Raw genomic sequence first — 22,689 nt, 5'->3', positions numbered from 1 at the left:
TGAGCTCCTTTAATATCCCACCTAATAAGTGTGTTGACAAGCACCATGAGTTACCTCATGGAGGAATAGCATGGCATTTGGATAATTAGCTGTAAACAGTTTTTATGATACCTTGCCAGTGGGCAATTGCTCCAGAATGTTTATAGTAGCAAAGGTTAGGTTGTGATTGTTTGGATGACCTGTGGTGGTCGCTTATTCAGTCTGTGGCAGAGGTCCTGGGTCAGTGCAGAGCAGAGCAGGGCAGACCATCAACCACAGCCACAGTCACTCAGTCAACACAAGCCCCTTATTTACATTCAGATCCATCTCTCTCCCCTGTGTGAAAACCCCAGACAGCAGCTCTGAGCCACTCACACAATCAGAAAGGCAGATTGCGGTCGTGTATTCTCTCGTGTGAACACTGTTGTGTCTGTTTTTGCCTGAGAACCGTGGCTCACTGTGTGTAGAGTAACTTAAAAGTGGTGGATCTGCTTTCCTATCTGGCATCAAGTTTGATATTTTTTATCAGATATGGCAGTGTGTTTTCTAGAGTGATTGTGTTTGGTTTTCCCATATCCCACAAGATTGTGCAGTAGACCAAGATAGTGATATTGTTGTTAGCTCCTGCTGAGTACATGCTGTTGAGGCAGCAGTGCCGTTAATAGGAAAATTGTGTGTAGAATGATACTTTAAAATTGAAAATAATATCTCCAATAAGTGATTGTACCACAGGTTTTGTGTTTGCTGCTCTTCACATTACTGGAAACATATCATTATTGAGGACATCATTTTCCCCATAAAATGAATAAATGTTTTATATTTATCATCTAGAGAGTTGGTCATGCCAGCCACACATACAACCTGCATTGGACTAGCAGTAGCAACTAACCAACTCCTATATTGACATACTGTGTAGATTTACTGTGGTCACATGTCCCCTTTAGCACTCTGTAGCCCGTGTCCCTACACAGCCAGGTGTAGTGTTCAGTTGAAAGAGATGGCATGGCTGGTTAAGCTGTGCTGGATCTCATTCCCTGGCCAGGGTCCCTGCTGGACCCGCATCTGTGTCTCAGAGTGAAGCTGACAGCTCTCTGATGAATAATACACAACCTGGTGTTCCACAAGTAAACACACACACATCAACATACAGTACACACGGGAACACACTCTCACATGAGCCACAAAGGCATGGAATAGAGCACAGGGACTCCAATTACCCCCTCCGTTTGGTGTCCATCCTCCTGCTCTCACTCTATCACTCTTTTGGTCTATTTTGGTCTATTTGGCTCTATCTTTCTCTTTATTATTCTCTCGCTCTCTCACACTCTCTCACACTCTCTCTCTCTCTCTCTCTCTATCTCTCTCTCCCTCTCTCTATCCCTCTTTCTCTCCCTCTCTCTCCCTCTCTCTCTCCCTCTTTCTCTCCCTCTCTCTCCCTCTCTCTCGCACGCCTCCCCACCCTCTCCTGCTGTCTGGATGTTGCATTGTCAGAGTGTGAGAAGGAGCTGTCCGTCAAGCCTTTCAGTGTTATCACCACCAGCCATCAGGCTCCACACTCCCCACACTTCTCCACATCCTCACCCTGTGAACCCAGTCTCAACACCAAGCTGAGGCCCTGCTCAGTCTCTCTTTCTCTCTTTTCTCTCTCTCTACTCTACTCTTTCTATCTCTCTCTCCCTCCCTCAGACACACTCTTTCTCTCTCATCCTCTCACGTAACATTTGGTCCATGCTCAGGTCTAACGACCGTGCTTCTAAACTCTTGGACGGTCGATCGGTCCCCAAAGGAGAGAATGATAGCCTGACATTTTCATGTGTGGCGTGTTGAAATGTCAAGGTCAGCTTCCATTAACTCCGTGGCTGGGTAAAGACCCTGGGAGAGAGGTACTGCCCGGTTGCTAAGCTTTGATAACCCTCTTAAGCACTACTGGGGATCAGCACCAGGGCTGCCTGAGGTCCACACACTGTTAACCCTGCCCTAGAGCCTCCAGTCAATCCTTAATTAGTCAAATTAGAGTCAAAGACCGGTCAGCTCACTGACTGTAAATATATGCTAGTGGTCACCCACTGTTCCACGCGTGGTCTGCGCAGTCCCACTCTATATTTATTCATTTAGCAGACACTTTTATCCAAAGCGGCGTGCCTCAAAATTGCTTAAATTAAGCACTCTGAAGATCCTGAAGATGTAAATGATTGGAGGGCGAGAAAAGACAGGGATGTGTCCGGCAGTGTTTCAGTCAAGAGAAGGCTTAAGTGATTGGTCAGGAGTTTGGTAGTGCGTGTGGCAGGCAGCAGAAGTCACCGGATCCCTCTGTTGCTGTAGTTAAAACCTCAACTGGTAAACTGGGTCCACTGGGACAACAGAGCGTCGATGAATATGAATGAGCCAGCCAAGCGTTCTGCCAGCACAGGGGAGCTGCTCTGGGAAAGGACCTCACAGTTAATTAGGAGGGGGGACACAGTCGCCCCTCAAACCTGCCTCGTCTGTCTCCATCCACCTAGAACCCCCCTCCACCAACACCACCACCTCCCCCAAACCCCCCAGTGTTATGATGACAAGCCACATGACATTATTACTTTAGGTGTGACTTGTTAACAGGGTTCTGTGTGAAGGCAGTTTGACCTACTGTGCGTTTCTCTAATGAAGGAGAGTTGAGCTGTCTTTCTCTCCTGAGTCCACGGGTCAAATGTTTGAAGGCTGTTTGTCCCAAAAGGACAGGTTCCACAGTGCCCATGCACAGGGACAGGGGTACAAATAAGCTGTTGTCAAGGCAACAACTGATCAGTGACAAAAAAAAAGGAAATTAATGAATTCAGTGACAGCATTCTGGAGCACTTGTTCCGTCCGACAATCCAAACAGTCTCTGAATTCTTCATGTTGGATAAACTATGGATTCAGTGTTCTATGTTCTTTTCCATGCTTTAAAATAAAAATGAGTAAAGAGGATCTTCTCGAAATCATTCCTTTATCCCAGCCTTAGGCTCCCTATGACGATAGAGAAGATGAACATAATAATAATATGTTCTATGGTGCTCACATTGCCAAGCACTCCACACAACCAAGACTCAGTTAATCACACAATGACCATGGGGACCCAACCCCTGCTTTCAGTCTGAGTTTACACACAATTCGACTGATTATAATTGCAGCTCTTACCAAATAGAGGTATCCCTGCAGGTTGCCTGTGGCAGTCTTATTATCAGCAGTCGTCAGCAGAGTGAAATGATCATATAATCTCTGTTGTTAAGACGTGCACCATCTTTTGAAAACCACAACGGTGGGAAAGGAGATGATTATCCGCGAGCTGTTCCTCAGCGGAGACGGGAGATGAAGAAACTGACAGGATGGCGCAGACGCTAACAACAGAGGTCTTCCTGTTGGAGGAGGATTGTGGTGCACCGCAGCAGAGCAGCCAGGGCTGCTGGCTGATAGGCATCTGTGGAAACATCTGGGCCAGAGGAAACCCTCTGCTCCGGGCTCATGAACCAGTGTCAACACCAGGAGGCCCCTCGGGAGCCCCACCTCTCCCACCATGTCCTACATCCAGGTCCGGGAGCCAAACACTGGGACTCACCTCAGACTAGCATCGAGAGCAGAGCGGATATGGGCTGGAGCCCTGCAGACGAGTGTCTGAAATAATATTTCCTTTGTTGATAACCTTCCCTCTGACAGGCGGGGAATGGTATCCTGGCTGGGAGGGCGATGGAGGGGGTGAGAATGTCAGAGTGGCCCTCTCTCGGTGATGTTACCATGGATTGTCACGCCATCCATACTGACATGTCACGTCATGCGCCTGGACATGCTGTAGGACTTTGGGATGGGTGTGTGTGTTGTGTTTGGACTGGCGTCGAGAGACTACATTTCCCAGCCCGCTGGGTGCAGGCATGTTGGGTCTGCCTGCCAAGTGACATCAGACTGGACGAGGTGGTGTGTCGGTAATTACGCGAGCGGGGAGTACAGTAGCGCTGCCTAGACAGAAGCACTCTGTTTTTGGGAGCACCCTGACGCCCCTGGGTCGTAATACGCAAGGCCACCCGGCGCCCTGCTCGTTGGCACTAATTGGCATTTGGGCTTGGTTGGCTGCGTGGCACCAGAGTGGAGGGCAGGGTTGATGCCAGGTCTGCGACATTGGAGATGACCCTTTGTCAGATGCTGAGAGCAGCCCCCGACTGGGACTGGGACACGGCGAGAACGCAGAGAATGACATGTCACTTAGCATCAGATGGTCTGCCGGATGAAGCTTGCTCTCTATGACGGTGAAGTCTGAGGTAAACATCCAGGCTGCTTCTTTTTTTTGGGGGGCTGTTATCCTACATACATTGGGAGAGAATGGACACTCTCTGACAATGCAAATGCCAAAGGTCATGATAATAAAGACTTCATTCAGCAGAGGACAGGGAAATATACATTCTATACTATCTAATCTCCTCCTTTCATGAGAAAGTATTTCATAACTTTTCTCCCTAATCCTTAGATAGAAACAAAGGACTCCAATCCTCTTTTCATAGGGCTGACTTCATTGTCACACTCTTCAAATGTTCAAAAGGAATTGTGGAGCTGTTATGAATGACACGCTTCTCTGACCCCTTGAGAGTCATGTTTGCTTGCTGTGAACACAAAAAAAGATTCTGTGTCACTCACTTAGTCTTGGCAGAAAATAGACGCTATGAGTTTTAATGAATGCTTCTACATTAATCATAGTTGGCACTTACTTTCTACCTTTATTGACTCACCCCATTTTTGTGGAGCAGCCCCCCTCATGATTATTCAATAAGCAGACACTTAATATGCATGAGGGGGTGTCTCTAGACTGTGGGGTGGCGCTAGCCCCAGCAGGCTTAACAGAGAGCAGACGCAGCTCAGAGAGCTAGGGAGTGTGTGTGTTACTGAGGGACAGACTGAGAGTGTGCTCCCTCTCAGTCAATCACACATACACGCAGGGCAGCCTTTATGTCAATCTAAAAGCTAAACCTAAAGCCAATTCCTGGACTTGAGAGTAGGGACAAAGAGCAGACTTGTGTGGTCAAGCTCTAAGTGAGGCACTCCAGAGAAAGAAAGACAGTAAGAGAGAGAGAGAGAAGCAGAACAACATATCTCCCCATCTCTTCCTGCCTGTCTGGCTAGAGGGGAAGACTGGATGGTGAGACCCCTCTCTCCTCCATGATGGGATGCAGCCTTTGTACCCTGCAGAAGCCACAGGAGCAGTACAAACTGCTGTATGAAGTCTGCCAGGTAGGCTTAACTTGTTCCAACCGTCTCTTCGTGAAACTTGGTACAGAACTGTGGGAAGAAACTTTGCTGAATGTTGCTTTTCTAGTTAAGTCTCCTGTTTTTCAGAATTATATTTAGTCAAATTTCTGTATTTGGCAGAAATTTGTTTTTAGATGATAGTTGTAGAGCTTCTCCTCTGGCATCAGATTTGTTTTCTTTGCTCTAGCTTCCCTCATGTCCTCACCCATGTGTGTGTGGTAAGAAGGGCAGAGCAGAGCAGAACAGAACAGAGTATAGCAGAATAGGGTGGAGTGGTGGAGTGGTGGCTGTCTGGCTTGCCCCCTTCGGGGCATCAGTGTGATCTCTGTGCGCAGGGTCAGGGAGAGGTGAAGATCTTTAGTTAAAGAAAGGATGATGGAGTGACAAGGCTCTGAATGTATCTTTTAGTGTGTGCTGACCACACACCCACCTCCTCATTGTCAACGCAGTGCTGACTTTGTCATTTCTGCTTTTAACCCCTGTTTGACTTCATCGAAAGTTTATGTTTAACACTCTTACTTGCTTATTTTGCACATTCTTTTCTAAAGAAATATACAAGGCATGTTATGTACACTCTTTGTACAAAAAGAGGGTATGTTTTCATTCGAAATCCCTTTATCGTTTTTGGAATTCTGATGCAAAGTTTATTTGTACAAAGGTTATTAAGAATGGGCTGTTATTCCTTCAATCTTGTTATACAATATGATATGTGTGCTATGTGGCTGTGCTAATGGTCTTAATGCACAGAAATTAACCCCAACCATAACTTAACAAAATACATCAATGATTGTAAAGTTTTATTGTCTGACTTGGGTACTGATTTCAAAAATCATGGCATGGAGATCTACTTTTTAGCCATAAGAAACTCTGCCGAGCGAGGAACGATGTGAGGGAGTCATCCACCATCTCTTATCACTTCCCTGACAACCGTCTTGTCCTCATTTGAACTGCCTCTGAAGCAGCTGTCTGCTCCCTCTGCTGACATCAGATGCTCATCTCAAGGTAGATCAAGTTGTATTGTATTTTTTAAACAGCGAATGAAAACGTTCCTTGGGTAGAGAATTGCTAGCCCGAACGCTGAGCACGGTGTGTAGTCTGCTCCATGCCCAGCAGAGGGGGTTTCTCATGAAGTTCTTTGGGGTATGTGACCATTCTGTCCTCTTCTCAGACTCCCGCTGTCACAGAAATCAACCCACTCTTCCAAGAACGGTTCCTTCATTTTTAGCCTTTTTGCTGGGATCAGTTTAATGACGAAGATCCTGTGTGTTCTAGTGGCACCAGACAAAGCCGAGGTTCAAAGCGTAAGACTGAGACAGATTTTGTTGTATTCTTGAGAGGAGAGCAGCGTGTTCTTGTTCCCCCTGCTCATCCATAACGGGCGGCGCCCGTGTTGTGTTGTCCTCTTATCACGGCAAACGACATGCCCATTTTGGGAGCGGGCGGCTGGGTGGCTCGTGGTTGGCTGGAGGAAGCTAATGAGGCTCTCTGTCTGTCTTCCTCGTTATCCCCCAAAACACTGCTCTGCCCCATTAGTGGGAGATGACAGAGGAGTCTCAGCTTTGGGTCTGCACATCGCCTTGCTTTGATCATGCCAGGGCCGCCTCTAAAATGACTAAAAGGTTTCCGCGAAGGGTGGGGCTGCTTTTTTGAGATGTTGGGATCAGAAAGGAGCAAAGCCCCCCCACCCTCCACCTTCCCCCTGCCTCGCCTCTCCCTTCCCCCGTCCCCCTGCCTCGCCTCTCCCTTCCCCCGTCCCCCTGCCTCGCCTCTCCCTTCGCCCGTCCCAAACTGAAGATGGCAGGCAGAAGATGGTGTGGGGCAGGACTGTTCTGTCCCTTTGTCCTCCTCTCACCTCGGTCACAGCAACTCTGTCATCCTGCCTGTCAGTTGTGCTTGATTGGCAGGCTGTTTGCTGCTGGGGTCCTACTGCTGGTCATATGGCATCCCCCTGCGTTGCCAATGACCCCGGCAACCACAGCTGTCTGCCTGAGCTGGGACAGAGCACACTGAGCAAGTTTACACTAGTTCACTTAGCTAGCACCAGACATGCCTCACAGCAGCATCACAGAATACACCTGATATTCTCTAGATGTCTTGTCTGAATTGATCAAATGATGTTTATAATGTGAAAGTGTGAAAGTGTGAATGTCTGACACTTTGAACCGAGCTCTGAATGTGACATTGCCAGAATATGGCAATTTGACTTTCCATGCAGTATAGAACAGCTCTAGCTGTCTCTGGTTCGCTTAATAGAGTCACTGCTTTAGGGTGGATTGCTCTATTTTTGCCAGCAAACAGCCAATGGTGAAAGAGCAATATTCGTTAGGCTACTAAGAACCCATTAACAATCCACCATTGCACTGTCTCTAATTGAAAAGATAATTAAGTCTTTGTTGCTTGGGGCTTTATGTGAGCATGGCCGCATGATGATGGATCAAGCGTAAACGTAAAAGTTAGATTTTGGATTTTGGTCACTCACAATTTGGATAATTTGCTTTGGACGAGTACAACATAATGTCACATCCAATGAAAACAGGGCATTTCTATAGCAACTGCCTTTTGTCAATAAAAACCAGTAAAGTAACACCTCTGGGTGTTTGGGGTGAACTGTCAGGACATCTCTGCATGGGCCCTGCATGGTCAGCAGGCATGCTGCAGACCTCTGTGCCCTCTCTGTGTGAGGGCATGCATGCCTGCATCTGTCTGTCCTCATGCGCACGTGCCCAAGTGCACACAGGCGCATGCCAATGTTTGTGACATGCGGGTGCCTTACTGAAGAGGGGCAAAAGGGGTGTGTGGTAAGTGTGTGTGTGTTTGTCGGCCTGGGCGTGTGTTGGTAATGAACCTCCTGGAGCTGTGTGTGAAGTGTTGGGCGGTCAGGGAGGTCTGTGTTAGCAGGTTCATACAGTAGAGACCAGGCAGCATCACTGCTACACTCCCTGATAGAACACACACGCACACACACACACACACACACACACACACGGATGCTTTTGATCAGGGCTCCTGGCACTGTGCCCACTCTGCCCTCTTCCACTGCTCTCTAGAGACGTAGGGAGGCAGAACATTTATACTGTCTCTCACACTCACTTAGCTTAAACTGCTTTAGATGTGGATAACAGAACAAACACAGAGATGTGTTGTCTACGTACTGGATATATGTTTTGGATTTTTTTTTTATGTCGATGACGAATCACAAGAATTATTCATCTCTTGCCATGAAAATGCATGTGTCAAGGGGAATCAGAGGTAGTAGAATGTTCTCAGTCAATAATATTGGAGTTGAGGGACAGAGTGAGAGATGGTTCTGGGCAGCTTCCCTCCATAATAAGTTGACCTGGGTAACAGCTGTAAACCCCATGTTTCTCCTCTAAGGCAAGCTCCATGCAGGGATTCTTTTGTCCGGACAGTGAAGGTAGAGAGCTGGGAACTCTACAGCCTGACAGTGGGAAGCTAATCTCACCAGAAGAGCCATGCAATAGCAGCGGCGCCTGTCTGTGGTCTGTGTATTAGACCCTGAGCTTAATTAGAGCTCCAACACAAGCCAGCCATTGACGCTTTGACCCGGGCTGAATTAACCCTGCAGCTCCCCTCTCTCGATGCCCATTACAGTCAGCCTGCTTGGAAATGGATCCATAGAATTAATCAGTGCAAAATATGTGACTGATTGGTTCAGTTGCTAAGTGATTCACATGTCATTTGATGTCGAGACCCATGTCTGGGTTATCTAAGAAGGAGATCTTCTTTGTACAGTATATAATGCTAATATTTACAGTAAATACTGATATTTCAAATTAGTATTGGATCGTCAAATGGAAACAATGCATGGTGGCAAAAGGGCTGAAAAAAAGTTTGACGTGTCTCCACCCAGACAGACGAATGAGATGAAAATATTTGTCCAACATGGCCCTGACCCCCACTGACAGGACCCCTGTCATGAAAGCAGCCATGACAGAAGGAGCAGCAGAGCCGGTGCGCTCGCCTCTGCCTCCTGTCTGGTAATGAGGCTTGACAGAGGCAGGGTGGAGAAACAAAGCCGTTAGAGCCGGGGGGGGGGGGGGGGGGGGGGGCAGGGGGGAGGCCCAGTCGGGCCAGAACTGTGTGTATAATAACAGGCAGGTTCACCCTGGTGCGCCTCCACATCTGTTCAACACTGGAGCAGGTGGCTAGCAGCCACAGGGGAGTGCTCACTCCAGCCCAGGCTGGCTCCCTGCTCTCTCCACACTCCACCCCGGCACATGCCACATGGCACCGGGGGGTGGGATCAGTCACAGCACGGATACAACACAGACAGACACAACAAACGCGCCCCGCGCCAGGAGTGTAGGACACACTGTGGGGGAATTAAAAGCCAATGTCATGACTATATTTACAAACACGACAGTCGACAGCCTAAACACAGGAAAGATAAGCCAGACCTTTGGTGTTCACCCACGGTGAAGTGTCACAGGTGAAATAGACCCGGGCAAAGGCTCTATGTTATGTACAAATGGGGGACAGTTACTGTTCAGTGGAAGCTTTATGTGAGGTCAGTGTGACGCATTACTCTTCCTCCGCTGTTGAATGACAGGACATGCTCTCTGGACCCACTCCAACATTTAAGACATGAACACCTGAGGTTGTTCCAATGACACAGATGATTTCCTTTGACACAAAGGCCCCGCCAATGTCATAAATTGAAAGACTCTTGGGGACACCGATGGGAATGTAGATAGATAGACACAGGCTGGGCTGATCGTTATAACAGCACACATCTTGACCACACAGAACTCTGTGATATGTGATCCTCTGTGACAGATCAATCATTTTGGATAGGTTATCTAATAAAGCTGCTAACAGGTGCAATATTAACTCAATATATATGAACTCAGTAGCACTGTACAGTTAAGAATCCATAGAGGGTTTATAAACACCTGACATTACAAAGAGCTTTATAATGTAAATGTAAAATGTAAATGTGAGACATCAGACAGGACCTGATGAAGACATCAGATGGCGTGTGTGTGGGTACGCATGTACCCCATAAATAGAGCGAGGCGTCCCTTGTGTGTGTACACCCCGTCATGAATAAAACATCTTGACAGAGGGCCGTAAGTACTTATTAAAGAGCACCAAGAAGCAGGGGCCATTTTGATGCAGATGATGGAGGGTCATTATTCCTCATTATCTGGCTTGCAGAGTGGAGCCTCCCAGAGCACTCACTCAGCGCAGGGCCCTGCCTACAATCCCAGTCTGGTGTTCTTATGAATATGGAGGCCGGGTGTATGTTTGACTGTGACCTGCGAAAGCGGGCCACCTAGGACTAAAAGCTAGGATCCTCCAACGGGGGGGGGGGGGGGGGGGGGGAGACTTTCTTTTGATGTCCCTTTCAACCGACAATCACTGTGTGATTTGGCTGTGTGCCTTTACTCACGGTCATATTTGAATGGACAAGCCCATCGCTATTGTGCATGTTGGATGTCCTGTCGCTTGACTGTTGAGGGGCTCCCTAAGACGATGATGGCCTAATATGAACACACACAAACAGCATGTTGCTAGAGAACCTGTCTTGTAGAGTGTATATCATTTATAACAGAGCTGTTTGCTTTCATTGGGCACTGTGGGAGGCACTGGAGGAACTAGATAGGTAGACCATCTCGTCTGCTTTGCTCATTAGATGGGTTGATTAGATGGAGTGATTTGGGTATTTTATTGATGTAGTGTCATCAGAATGTCCAATGCTTTAATCAGATTGGGAGAAAGTAAATAGTAGTGTCTTTTTCAGCCTGCCATGCCTGTAGGAACCATTTGTTTTCTGCAATTTCGTCCGGAATTGTCGGTAAGCCTTCTAGTTGCTGTAAATAAAGACTGCTGTGTTTTAAGTCTTTGAGCAGCGCAAATGCATACACGTTCTCTAAAACCAAGCTTCCTGAGTTGGACTGCTTTTTGTGGAATGGTAAAAGGTGAAATAAAAGACAGATTAACTGTGGTTTCAGGCTGAATTGACCCGCATTCAAAACTCTTCCACTGCCACTCAAGTGCTATAGGCCCACTGAAACTAAGCCTTCAAGTCTTCTTTCTCTCTTTTCTCTCTCTCTTTTCTCTCTCTCTCTCTCTCTCTCTCTCTCTCTCTCTCTCTCTCTCTCTCTCTCTCTCTCTCTCTCTCTCTCTCTCTCTCTCTCTCTCTCTCTCTCTCTCTCTCTCTCTCTCTCTCTCTCTCTCCTCTCTCTCCCTCTCCCTCTCCCTCTCCCTCTCTCTCTCTCTCTCTCTCATTCTCTCTATCTCATCACGTCAACCCTCTCTGTTTGTAATGTGCCGACTGCATAATGTGCTTAAGGAGTGAATCGGAGCAGAAAGGGAGACTTTAGAGGAGAAAGGAGGCTTCTCTGCTCCTGGCCCTGTGAGCTTCTGTCTATAGATTGAGCTTCCCAGGGTTTCCTGACGTTCTGCTATTCAAGGAAACTTTCACCATGCTGGACAGACTTTCTATTTCATTCACCCCTTTTTTCTTCCAGTTTCTCTTCAATTATGTTATTTTTTATGTATATATATATATATTGAAACCCATTTTTTGATGATCTAATTTGTCACATTTCAGATGTTTTCAACACATCATGTGGCACACCTTCGATGACATAAAAGTGTCAAGCCTCACAGAGCTGACAGAAAAGCTTTTTTGGCAGCAAGTCAGCAATTAGAGGTAGATTAATACACACGCATGCCCACACACACTCACACCTGCGAAGGTCTTAATCTGGCCGGATTAGCATTCCAGCGGTGAGTCAGAGTGTGAGAGTGACCATGTCAGCGTAGCGTGGCTGTCTGCTGTTCCTGATTACCCTCAGGACGTAGCGGGCTACCAACAACTTGATCAGAGACTCACAAATACGGCCCACTAAGAAGATCAAATGAGTTAGTTACCCTCCATACAGGCATACACACTTTAAATTCAGGTTTTGGAACCAGAGAGAAATAGAAGACTTCTCATATATATCTCCATAGTGATTTGATGTGTTCATCAGAGGGCTTTGAGGGTTTGGCTGAATGAGGGCCCCTGGGAGTAACACCAGGCAGATGATTCCTACCTCATTACTATTCCTTTTAAGACGGAGCGTGCTGCCCTCCTGTCATTCAATAGGATTTTCCAGAGGGGGTGTGAAATGTTTAAACAATCATTTGGAGATGCCAGTCATTGCTGCTTTGTGTCAGCAGACCAATTGAGTGTTTGGAATTTCCCTATGCAATTTGCCAATGCATTAGACTTTGTTTACAGCTAAGAACTTTTAGAGGTATGTCTGCTGATTTGTTCTGATGAAATGTTATAAAGAATTGTTCACTGCTCCTTCCCAGCATGTGTTTTGTGGAGTGTGTAGTTTTGCAGGCTAGCTGCAAGCCCTCTGTTTTGAAGAAGGTACCGGGTAAAGAGTTCACTAATCAGCATGTTGGCTTGCAAGGGAGACATACTGTGTTTGCTTGTGTGTTTAAGTTCTGTGTAGTTTTGTCATTGCGCTATGCAGCGCAGCGAAGGATTGCTCCGTGTCAGAGGTGAGAGGGGGGGGATAGGGGTGGTGGGACACCCTCACTGACTCAGAGAGACTCGCCCATTCAGGGCACTGAGGCAGAATACTCAGAGCTCTCCACGAGGGGCCAAGCTTTGTCTCCGGGTCGCTGCCTTCAAGGGCCACTGAGATTCCTGGGAAACGAGGCGAGAGAAACACACACACACTTCTGCTCCCTGTCTCAGCTGATCTGAACCGTCACAGTCCATTCTGAACCATCACAGTCCATTCTATCTTTCATAAGAAAGATAGAATGGAAAGAAAGTAGGGGAAGAGAGGAAGAAGAGTTTCCATGTGTTTATGCGTGGAAGTACTCAATGTCTCATAAATATGCTTGTGTAGTTTTCTTTCCATTTTGATTGTGCAGAACCCTCTCATTCCATGAACATTCCATAATTCTGTGTATAATTATTCAATGACAATTTCACATTGAGGAAGCTATTACTTTCTAACCAGGTTAAGATGTAGGAAAAGAGGAAGTCGAAACCATTGGAGATGATCCAATTATCCTGCAGGCTGGGATTAGCATTAATCCTCTCTGGTTATTAGTGGGCACATAACCTCTTCAAAAGTTAAAGTGAACAATTTCCCCTTCTCACTCTGTCCTTCCTTCCCTCTCTCTCCCTCTCTCTCCCTCCATACCTCAAAACTCAGTGACAATTTGGGTGACAATTTAGCAGATTGAGATTCCCATAAATACAAGACTGGGTATTATATATAAACTAAGCAGACTGCAAATATGATCCAGGACAAGAGTAGCTAGACCTGTTCTGCAAATATATTTTTATTTTTAGGATCATGGTGAACATTACTGCTATAAGTGCTGTCACATGGCATCCCAGATAAGTCTAGTAAACTGCTGCTGTGAATTAGAATGAGACTAACATGGCCAGAGGAAACAGTATTCAAGCTTCTGAAAATTAATCCCCAAATGTGTTTATGTTTGTCCATGTGTGTGTAAGTGAAAGAGATTGCTAGAATGGGTGAAACAGATGAATAACATTCTATATGTATTCCTACGTATGTGCAGACTATAGGTTCAACCATGTTGAATCACCTTTGAGTTTCTCTGAATCATGCAAGTTTTCATCACATCTTCGTCACACGCTGCTGGCCCTAGTCTTGCTTCTTTGTGGGTATGTGTGTGTGTTTGTGTGTGTGTACGTGTGTGCATGTGTGTGTGAATAAGGAGCGTGACAAGCCTGTGAAATGAGAAGAGCCCGGGGCTTAGATGTTATCAAAGCTTCCACACGTCCAGGAATCACAAACCAACAAATTCCAAATCCTGTGCTGATTGAGAGCGGAACTGGCTGAAACTCTGTTGAAGTGCAGATAAGCCAAGAGGCGGTCTGTTGACGCAGGGTGCACAGCGCTGGTTGCAGGAGGACCCATCTCTGGTGTTCTCCTTACCTCCTTCTGAAGGCTCCCACACCCCTCTCTGTACCCTCTGCTGGATTCTTCTAACTGAGATCCGGTGGCACGTTCTATTCATGCTGAGGATGTGGAGGGTATGTGCTCCTCATTCATCAGAGCTGAAGAGGATTGGCTTTAGTGGCTCATCTAAAGTTCATTTGCCTCTTCTCGCTGACACTGTAGCCTGTTCATATTAATCTTCCCAGGTTAACATACTGCATCCACGCTGTCTCTCAAAGGAGGTCAAATTTTCCCCTGCTGAGAAATTACTTAGCTAAATGAACCCTCTTCCATGTAGCTCACTCTAACAACCTTGATTAATTAAAAAGGACCTCTTTCTAATTAAGGTCCTATCCATCTTAGTCGGCGCTAACCCTGTATCAGAGACTGTAATAAGTCATTGCGTAGCTGGAATACTGATCCACTATTTGTGTGCAAAAGGAAATATACTCATCCGACACATATGGTTTAATCATCCATTATATTATTTTATTCATGAGCTTTTATATACAGAACAGGTTTTTTGTATCTACCACATGGATGTACATTTCTTTAAAGGTACAATAGGTACCTCTGAGAGTTGTTCAGCAACACAGACAGCTCAGTGTCAGTGAAATGTCCATTTCTATTATTGTTTTGGGAGTGATGTGCTACTTTCCAGCCTATAACGTTCCAGCAATCTTGTTCCAGCCAAGCTCCTATAATGAGTATGACCTATTGCAGCTTTAACTGTAGTTTCTTGTCAGAAGAAAAAGGGGGATTTCTATAGGAAACTCAATCCAAAGTTAATTTTGGACACTCATCAGAGAGACAGCACCGCTAGACACCTGGCCCTGTCAAACCCTAACCCTCTCCTTCTTGTGTTCCTGTGTCTGTTTAGGTCAACGGGAAGGACCTGTCCAAAGCCACCCATGACCAGGCGGTGGAGGCCTTCCGCACTGCCAAAGATCCAATCATGGTTCAGGTGCTCCGCCGTGCCCCTCGCCCCAAACCTGCCAACCCCGGCCCCGACACCCAGGTGGTGGACATCAGCACCCAGACGGACATCACCTTCCAGCACATCATGGCCCTCACCAAGCTGCCGGCCTCCGCCCCCACCATGGCTGTGCTGGAGCAGTACCTGCTGCCGGAGGAGTGAGTCCCAGCCCTCCTCGCTTCAACACCTCATCACACATGTTCATTCTTGCTCACTGTTATCTTTCACCTTGCCAGTTAAGATTGAGACTATGTAGGCTTCTGGTTCAGCAGGAGATATTGGTTTTCATGCCGAGTTCATTTAAATGCTACAGCGGGCGCTTCTGGACATGCCCTAGGGGACACATGGACACATTAAGATGGCCTTGTTAATTAGTGTTTGCATATTGCATTGGATGCTGTAATCTACTTTGTCTCTATGGATGGCCATGAGCCTAGAGAGAAGTGCCCACAGAGAAGCGGAAACAGTTGCCCTTTAATAATCCATCATGATTCATTTAATTCATTTGAGAGACAAATTAAAAACATGGCATGCTAATTTCAGATTAACCCCAGGCCGTAGACGCATCTTAACTTGATTCAAGTTTGGACTTGGAGAAAGTAACCTGATTACTTCTTTTTCCTTTCTCAAACAACTCCCCCTCTAGTCAGACAGTTTTATTAGTTTACAGTGGTCTGTGTATTTCCTAATTTTTCCATGTATTGTTGAATCCCTTTCCTAGGCACCCCCCAGGCCATGCATACTTCGACCCCAATGTTTTCCTGGAGGGCATACAGCAGGAGATGGAGCGCGAGGAGCTGGAATACGAGGTTAAACAAATGGCTTTGCTCTCTTTTCTTTATATCTTTCCCAGTCTCTCTCAGTCCCTCTCTCCCTGTCTCTTTCTCAATAAAGATGTCCATTCAGACAGCTGACGCCATATTCCTCTTGCTGTCCCATCAGTGGGGCTGACTTAGCCTCCGTGACTCCAGCTCAATGGCTCTGTTAGTCACCGCACGGTCTCCTCCTCCAATAGATCCCGGTTATTGATGAACCCCACGCTCACTGTACCCTGCTTAAGACGGCCATGTAGGCCAGGCAGGAATCGAGTGGCTTGTTTGTTCCGCAGCGTGCCCCGAGCAGATGCGAGACGGTGACATCGTTACTTATTCGTGACAACTGCTAATGCGTCTTTTTGCAGGGACGCTTGTCACAGAGGCCCTGGCTGGAGATCATGTATAGTGGATAATTAGATGGCACAGATAATAGAGCCAGATTGATGGATCTGGTGATGCACATTAACGGCGGCTGGATGGGGTCGTGGTGAGGATTTAGAAGGATGGTATTGACTGAGAAGGGCTTTTCGGGTGCTCCTCAGATGACCCTTGCCAACCCCCACCGCCCTACTGCAGCACATTAAACACAAAGCAGCAGAGAGCAGTCCAGCCTGGGCAGAGACAGGCTGATGCACAGCAGACAGGCTGGTCCTGACCCTGTCCTAGACCCAGACACCAGCTCCTGTAGCCTCCCTCTATAGATCAGGGTTGTGGTTATCTTTCTCCTTCAGTGTACTATGGCACAGGGAAGCATTATGCAACAATTAAAGGCCTTATTATGTAGTTCCCTAAAGAAACCGAGAGCGGCGTGGACATGAATCAGCATTAGAAGGCAGAGCCTTTTGAGGGGCTTTGTCACGAAAAGCCACTGAAAACAATAATATTAAATTGTTATGTGCTCCAACAAGATCTAGTATTTCTGTCGTACAGTACCGTACGGTACTTCCCCTTCCTGCATGTGTCTAAAATACTTTGAAGCTTTTCTACAAAACCCTGTCTGAGGATTCTGTTGTGGATTAGGGCAGATTTCAGTAGTCAGCTGCTGTGGTTCTGGCTGTTTGGTTAACCCACTGCCCACTCCTGGCCCGTGCCCTAAGGCACAGCGCAGCTCCTATCAGTGTCTGTATCTTCAAGATTACAGGTGTTGACAAGTGACAAACGGGCCTGTGCTCAGCTGAAAGGCGGGGTCCCATCTGTCATGCTGTCACTGGGTCAGTGGAGGGACACAGCCCCACCTGCACCCAGCTGGAGCTATCATTACTGGGATTGATGCGTCTTTTTTGGTCCATGATCCCATACTGAAGCCAGTATTGTTTGTGTGAATGTGTTGGTGTTGGTGATGGTGCGTTCCTAGACCATGTCAATAATGAACAACAGACACACTTTGTATTCAATCGATGCCGTTCAGATGGAGAGAGCGAGGTGTAACCCTTCGCTTGCGTCTTCTCTTGGTCTAGGAAGTGGATTTGTACAGAGCCAACATCCAGGACAAGCTTGGCCTGACCGTCTGCTACAGAACTGATGATGAGGACGAGACTGGCATCTACGTCAGTGAGGTACGTGAAGTTAAACATATCAAACTACAGAATACAGTAGGTGTGCAGTGAATGCATGCTCGGCTATATATCTTAGTCTTCTGTATCAAACTCAATTTATCGTTGAATGGTTACAGACAGTCCAAGGTTACAGACAGCATGCTTCTGAATTTAAACATTATCACAACTCCCTGATTTATTTTACCTTCATTTATATGAAATGCCCCAAGGTGACACACTACTTTTATCTATTGAAGCACCATCATGATAAGTTGATGTGGAGAATCCTAATAGTCAACTCTAGAGCAGTACACCTTACCTTCTCCATTGTTTTCAGATTGATCCAAACAGCATTGCTGCCCAAGATGGCCGGATCAGAGAGGGGGACAGGATTATCCAGGTAAAGCCATGACTTACTTTACAGCAACCCATCCAACACCTTTATACTATAAAATATCAAAACTCCTATCTGATGATTCATCCCCCCCCTTGTCCTCTTCCCCCAGATCAATGGCATAGAGATCCAGAACCGTGAGGATGCAGTAGCTCTGCTGACCAGTGAGGAGAACCAGAACGTCTGTCTCCTGGTGGCCAGGCCTGAGATCCAGGTAACACACAGCACAGCACCACAGCTAATCTACACGGATATGAAATCTGCTTCAGACGCACTCAATAGAAGCTTCTGGAAGCCTCCGTAGATGTGAGCTGAGGTGTGGCCTTTTCCGTGTGAGTCTAATGACGCCATATCTCCATCGGTGTGTGTCTCAGCTTGATGAGGGCTGGATGGACGACGACAGGAACGACTTCCTGGACGACCTTCACATGGACATGCTGGAGCAGCAGCACCACCAGGCCATGCAGTTCACCGCCAGCATGCTGCAGCAGGTACACACACGTCACACGCCGAGTATTCCTTCAATCTTCCGCACATGTTCATCTGCATGTCAGTCGAAGTTGAACCAAGAGAGTCGATTGAAATATGACTCCAGGTGCCAAAAAGCAGTAGTCGATGTCCGAGTTATATGAACATAAATCCCGCGTGCGTGTGAGGACAAACGTAGGAATCCCTTCTGTTGTGTCTCCCTGCAGAAGAAGCGCGAGGAGGACGGCGGGACGACGGACACGGCCACGCTGCTCTCCACGCACCACGAGAAGGACAGCGGCGTTGGCCGCACCGACGAGAGCACGCGCAACGACGAGAGCTCCGAGCAGGAGAACATGGGTGACGACCAGACCACCGCCTCCAACACGCTGGGCAGCAGCCGCAGGAAGCTGGCCTACAGCCAGGACACCCTGGGCAGCGCCGACCTGCCCTTGAGCGGCGAGTCCTTCATCTCCGCAGACTACGCCGACGTCGACTTCCTGGGCATCCCCGCCGACGAGTGCGAGCGCTTCCGGGAGCTGCTGGAGCTGAAGTGCCAGGTGCGGAGCGCGGCCGGGCCGGGCCTGTACTGCCAGGGCGGGGGGGGGGCCTCCGAGCAGGAGGGCGTGGACAAGGAGCTGGAGCTGCTGAACGAAGAGCTGCGCAGCATCGAGCTGGAGTGCCTGAACATCGTCCGCGCCCACAAGATGCAGCAGCTGAGGGAGCAGTACCGCGAGTCGTGGATGCTCCACAACAGCGGCTTCCGCAACTACAACACGAGCATCGACGCGCGCCGCCACGAGCTCTCTGACATCACTGAACTGCCGGAGAAGTCGGACAAGGACAGCTCGAGCGCCTACAACACCGGGGAGAGCTGCCGCAGCACACCTCTCACCCTGGAGCTGTCTCCGGACAACTCTCTACGCCGTGGAGATCCAAACCAAGGGGAGGCTGGGGCTTCGGGCACTGCTGGCCTCAACATGAGGATCCCCAAGCCCCTGCTCTCCCCTGTCCAGGAGGCTGGAGGCGCCGTGAGAGGCAGGGCCTCTTCCTCGAAGGAGGCAGAGGGAGACCTGCAGCCAGACGGGAAAGAGCAGAACGTGCTGGGAGAGCCAAGCAAGCCTGGGAGGGGCTCGATGTTAGGGCAGAACCACTCCCCATACAAACATGCCCACATTCCCGCTCACGCACAGCACTACCAGAGCTACATGCAGCTGATCCAGCAGAAGTCAGCGGTGGAGTACGCCCAGAGTCAGATGAGCCTGGTGAGCATGTGCCGTGACCCAGTGAGCCCTGGGGATCTGGAGGCCAAGATGGAGTGGAAGGTGAAGATCCGCAGCGACGGCACGCGCTACATCACCAAGCGGCCTGTGAGGGACAAGCTGCTGAAAGAGCGCGCCCTGCGCATCCGGGAGGAGCGCAGCGGCATGACCACGGACGACGACGCCATCAGCGAGCTGAAGATGGGCCGCTACTGGAGCAAGGAGGAGCGCAAGCAGCACGCGGTGCGCGCCAAGGAGCAGAGGCAGCGGCGGGAGTTCATGAAGCAGAGCCGAGCTGACTGTCTGAAGGATCAGGCGAGCCAGGATGACAAGAAGGAGCCCAACATCATCGAACTGAGCCACAAAAAGATGAATAAAAAGAGGAACAAGAAAATATTTGACAACTGGATGACCATTCAGGAACTGCTGACCCACGGCACTAAGTCTCCAGATGGCACGCGAGTGTACAACTCTCTGCTATCAGTGACCACGGTTTAGAAGCCAGGAACACTGGCCCAGGAATGTAATGTACTGTAAATAGGACGCTACCATTTGGGGTAGAGATTCCTGCCTCGTTCAATGTGGCAACATTTTGTAAATAGGAAATAGGAAAAGCCTTTTCTGAAGGAACTTTTGACCAAAGTGGTCTAGAGGTGCTCCACAGAGTGTTCCAAGGATGTACTTAGAAGATGAATCTGACAGGACAGATTTGAAAATGCTTTCAATAACCTTTCTATCTTTGTGCTTGCTATTTTGAATAATATTGAGTAATCTGTCTCTCAATATTTGGGTCTTTGAAAGGTTTTGTAAGTGTGTAAAGACCGTGTGCCATAAGTAAACAGCCGACATTTACATTTTTTGTTTTGTTTTTAACAAGTTTTTCATAATCAGTATTTTACTGTTATACATGACTTATGCATATTGAAAGAAAATAATATTTACCTTCAAGGTCAAAGCATTATCCTTTTTGAGAGGGCTTTTGTAATTTAACCAAACATTATATTATTGTAAACAAACAGTTTTTAGTTTGAAGATATCAAAGGCGGCTGTATTCTTAATGTTATCAACAGTATCATCCAGCAACATGCCATCTGTTACATACTGTAGACTACCATCATTAAGTGATATCATTGTATATGTACAGTTAGAGGAGGAATCTCCTCTGACGTTAATTGAAAATCGAAAGGTTTCTGTGTTGTTGTTGAAGCACATTGTAGTCTCCTTACCTTAGTAGGACTCCATGTATTAAGAGAAAATAACACATCTTAAAATCCATAGTAGGCTACACAATTCGATGTCTTGTAAAATGAGAGAAATAATAAATTATTGTTTTATATTTGATGAGCTTTCTAAGGTTTGTGTTAAGGGTTTCATTTGAAAATCAATAGTTGCTCTGGATGAATCAGATCCGTGCTCTGGATTTGAAATTAAATAGAAATTGATAGTGAATCTTTCATCAGAGAGAATTATTGTGTTTTTTCATTCAGCCTCTGACCTGGAATCCTTGATTATGTTTCACAGATTGACTCACTTACAATCACTAAAGTAAAGATGAGGGATGAGGGATAGGGACTGTGAACCCCCGAAGCCTCTACAGTTTTTTCAGTTTCTATGCAAACTCACTGAAACACACACCTACTGTGTTTCCCCATCCTCACCCAAATATGCTACAAAATAGAGGGATTATGTACGAATGGATTCTAAGTAATAAACCAAATGCTCTATTAAGTGAGTATAGCCATGTTGCTGACTCAACCTCTCTTAAAGGTTGGCCCGGATAACTGAGCAGTTTCGAGGATTCAGCCTGTTCAAAGGAACACAAAAAAGGACTTCCAACTTGATGAACCAGATTACAGATGGACATAAAATGATGTTCCTAGTCAGTAGCTGACTGCTTACATAAATAATCCAATCTGCTGCAGGTTGTAGTAGGCATTAAAGGGTCAACTTCAGGCAGTAAAAAGGATTTAATACTAATATCTTGTCATGAAAAAAAATACTTTAGCATCCTTTTTTGATCTATGATTTAAATCATAACAAACATTTTTGATGAAACCCATTATTGTAAAGGAGGCTGCCAACCATGTTGTATTGAATTGAATTAATTCTCTATCACGTAGTTTGATAAATAATAATGCACTGTCAGACCACCTGGACAAAAGTCTGTCCAAGTGGAATGTGCATAATGAGTTAGAAAGAGGGCAGCAGAGTTGGCAGGGTGGCCGACTCCTCAGCCTGCAAGGTCAAAGCTGAGGTGATGGTGAATGTCCCTGACAGCAGGCTCTCACCATCTGTCTGAACAACCCCTCTTCCACTCTTCCCCTTACTCCAATTCATTTCCTCACGGTACGCGTTTGTTTTTATTTTTCCAGAAAAAGACTTCTGTTTCAACTCTGTCAGTACATAGTGTGATCAATTCTCAAACTTCACCATCAATACGGGTCTGAATTATGCCTATGGTGAAATCAGCCAAGTCATGGCCTCTTGAAATGTCATTACTTTGACAAATTATTGGCAGGAGAGATGCTCTGTGTGATGAATCTTGTGTCTCTGGGCTATGAGTGCTATCCACACTTGGCTGATCCCTTCACTCAGGGCTCTGACCTACACTTGCCACTGCCTCCTCTGTCCTCCCCTGGCTCCCCTAGCATCCTCCTGGCTCTCGACTCAACCTGGACAAAAAAAACGTCTTACAAACTTATCAATACATGGATCATTTATTTACATTACAGTTTTAGAAATGGAGATGAAGATTTTAGATCACTGAGACCTGAGCACAGACTGATCCGATGTACAAAGGACATCTCTCGTTGATGCTATGAGATGTATTGTCTCACTGGCTGGAATATTTATAAAGCCATCTCTGTGTTTGTGTCTGCACCGCTGAGGGGGATGATTATGGTAATGAGACTAGCCATGGGAGTGGGCTCAGCTACTTTCTGTGTCTGCTGGAATGTAATTGATTGCTCCTCCTTAAGCCTAACCGAGCCAAAGCTATATGATTTATGTCTGGCTACAAGGCTGTGTATACACTCCTTTAATGGGAGATAACAATATGG

General features: G+C 47.0%; 1 protein-coding gene across 3 annotated transcripts in view; it reads left to right on the top strand.

Moving 5' to 3' along the window:
- Positions 1-20,969, top strand: part of pdzrn3b (PDZ domain containing RING finger 3b) — a 69,108-nt gene extending 48,139 nt beyond the window's left edge. Inside the window, exons 1-8 of one of the 3 annotated variants that reach the window (XM_067241757.1) lie at positions 5,126-5,211; positions 15,061-15,314; positions 15,878-15,965; positions 17,429-17,527; positions 17,844-17,906; positions 18,013-18,114; positions 18,275-18,391; positions 18,596-20,969. In XM_067241757.1, the coding sequence (XP_067097858.1) occupies positions 5,140-5,211; positions 15,061-15,314; positions 15,878-15,965; positions 17,429-17,527; positions 17,844-17,906; positions 18,013-18,114; positions 18,275-18,391; positions 18,596-20,128 (2,328 nt within the window). In that variant the 5' untranslated portion in view covers positions 5,126-5,139 and the 3' untranslated portion in view covers positions 20,129-20,969. Of the gene's footprint in view, positions 1-5,125; positions 5,212-14,254; positions 14,276-15,060; positions 15,315-15,877; positions 15,966-17,428; positions 17,528-17,843; positions 17,907-18,012; positions 18,115-18,274; positions 18,392-18,595 lie in introns of those variants that run through there. The other 2 variants (XM_067241765.1, XM_067241749.1) reach the window with 2 other exon arrangements.
- The last annotated feature ends 1,720 nt before the right edge of the window (positions 20,970-22,689 follow it).

The sequence above is a fragment of the Osmerus mordax genome, chromosome 1 (assembly GCF_038355195.1).
Source record: "Osmerus mordax isolate fOsmMor3 chromosome 1, fOsmMor3.pri, whole genome shotgun sequence".
NCBI classification, from domain to species: Eukaryota; Metazoa; Chordata; class Actinopteri; order Osmeriformes; family Osmeridae; genus Osmerus; species Osmerus mordax.
Note: the sequence above shows the minus strand (reverse complement) of the source record. Positions and strands in the feature narration are given on the sequence as shown.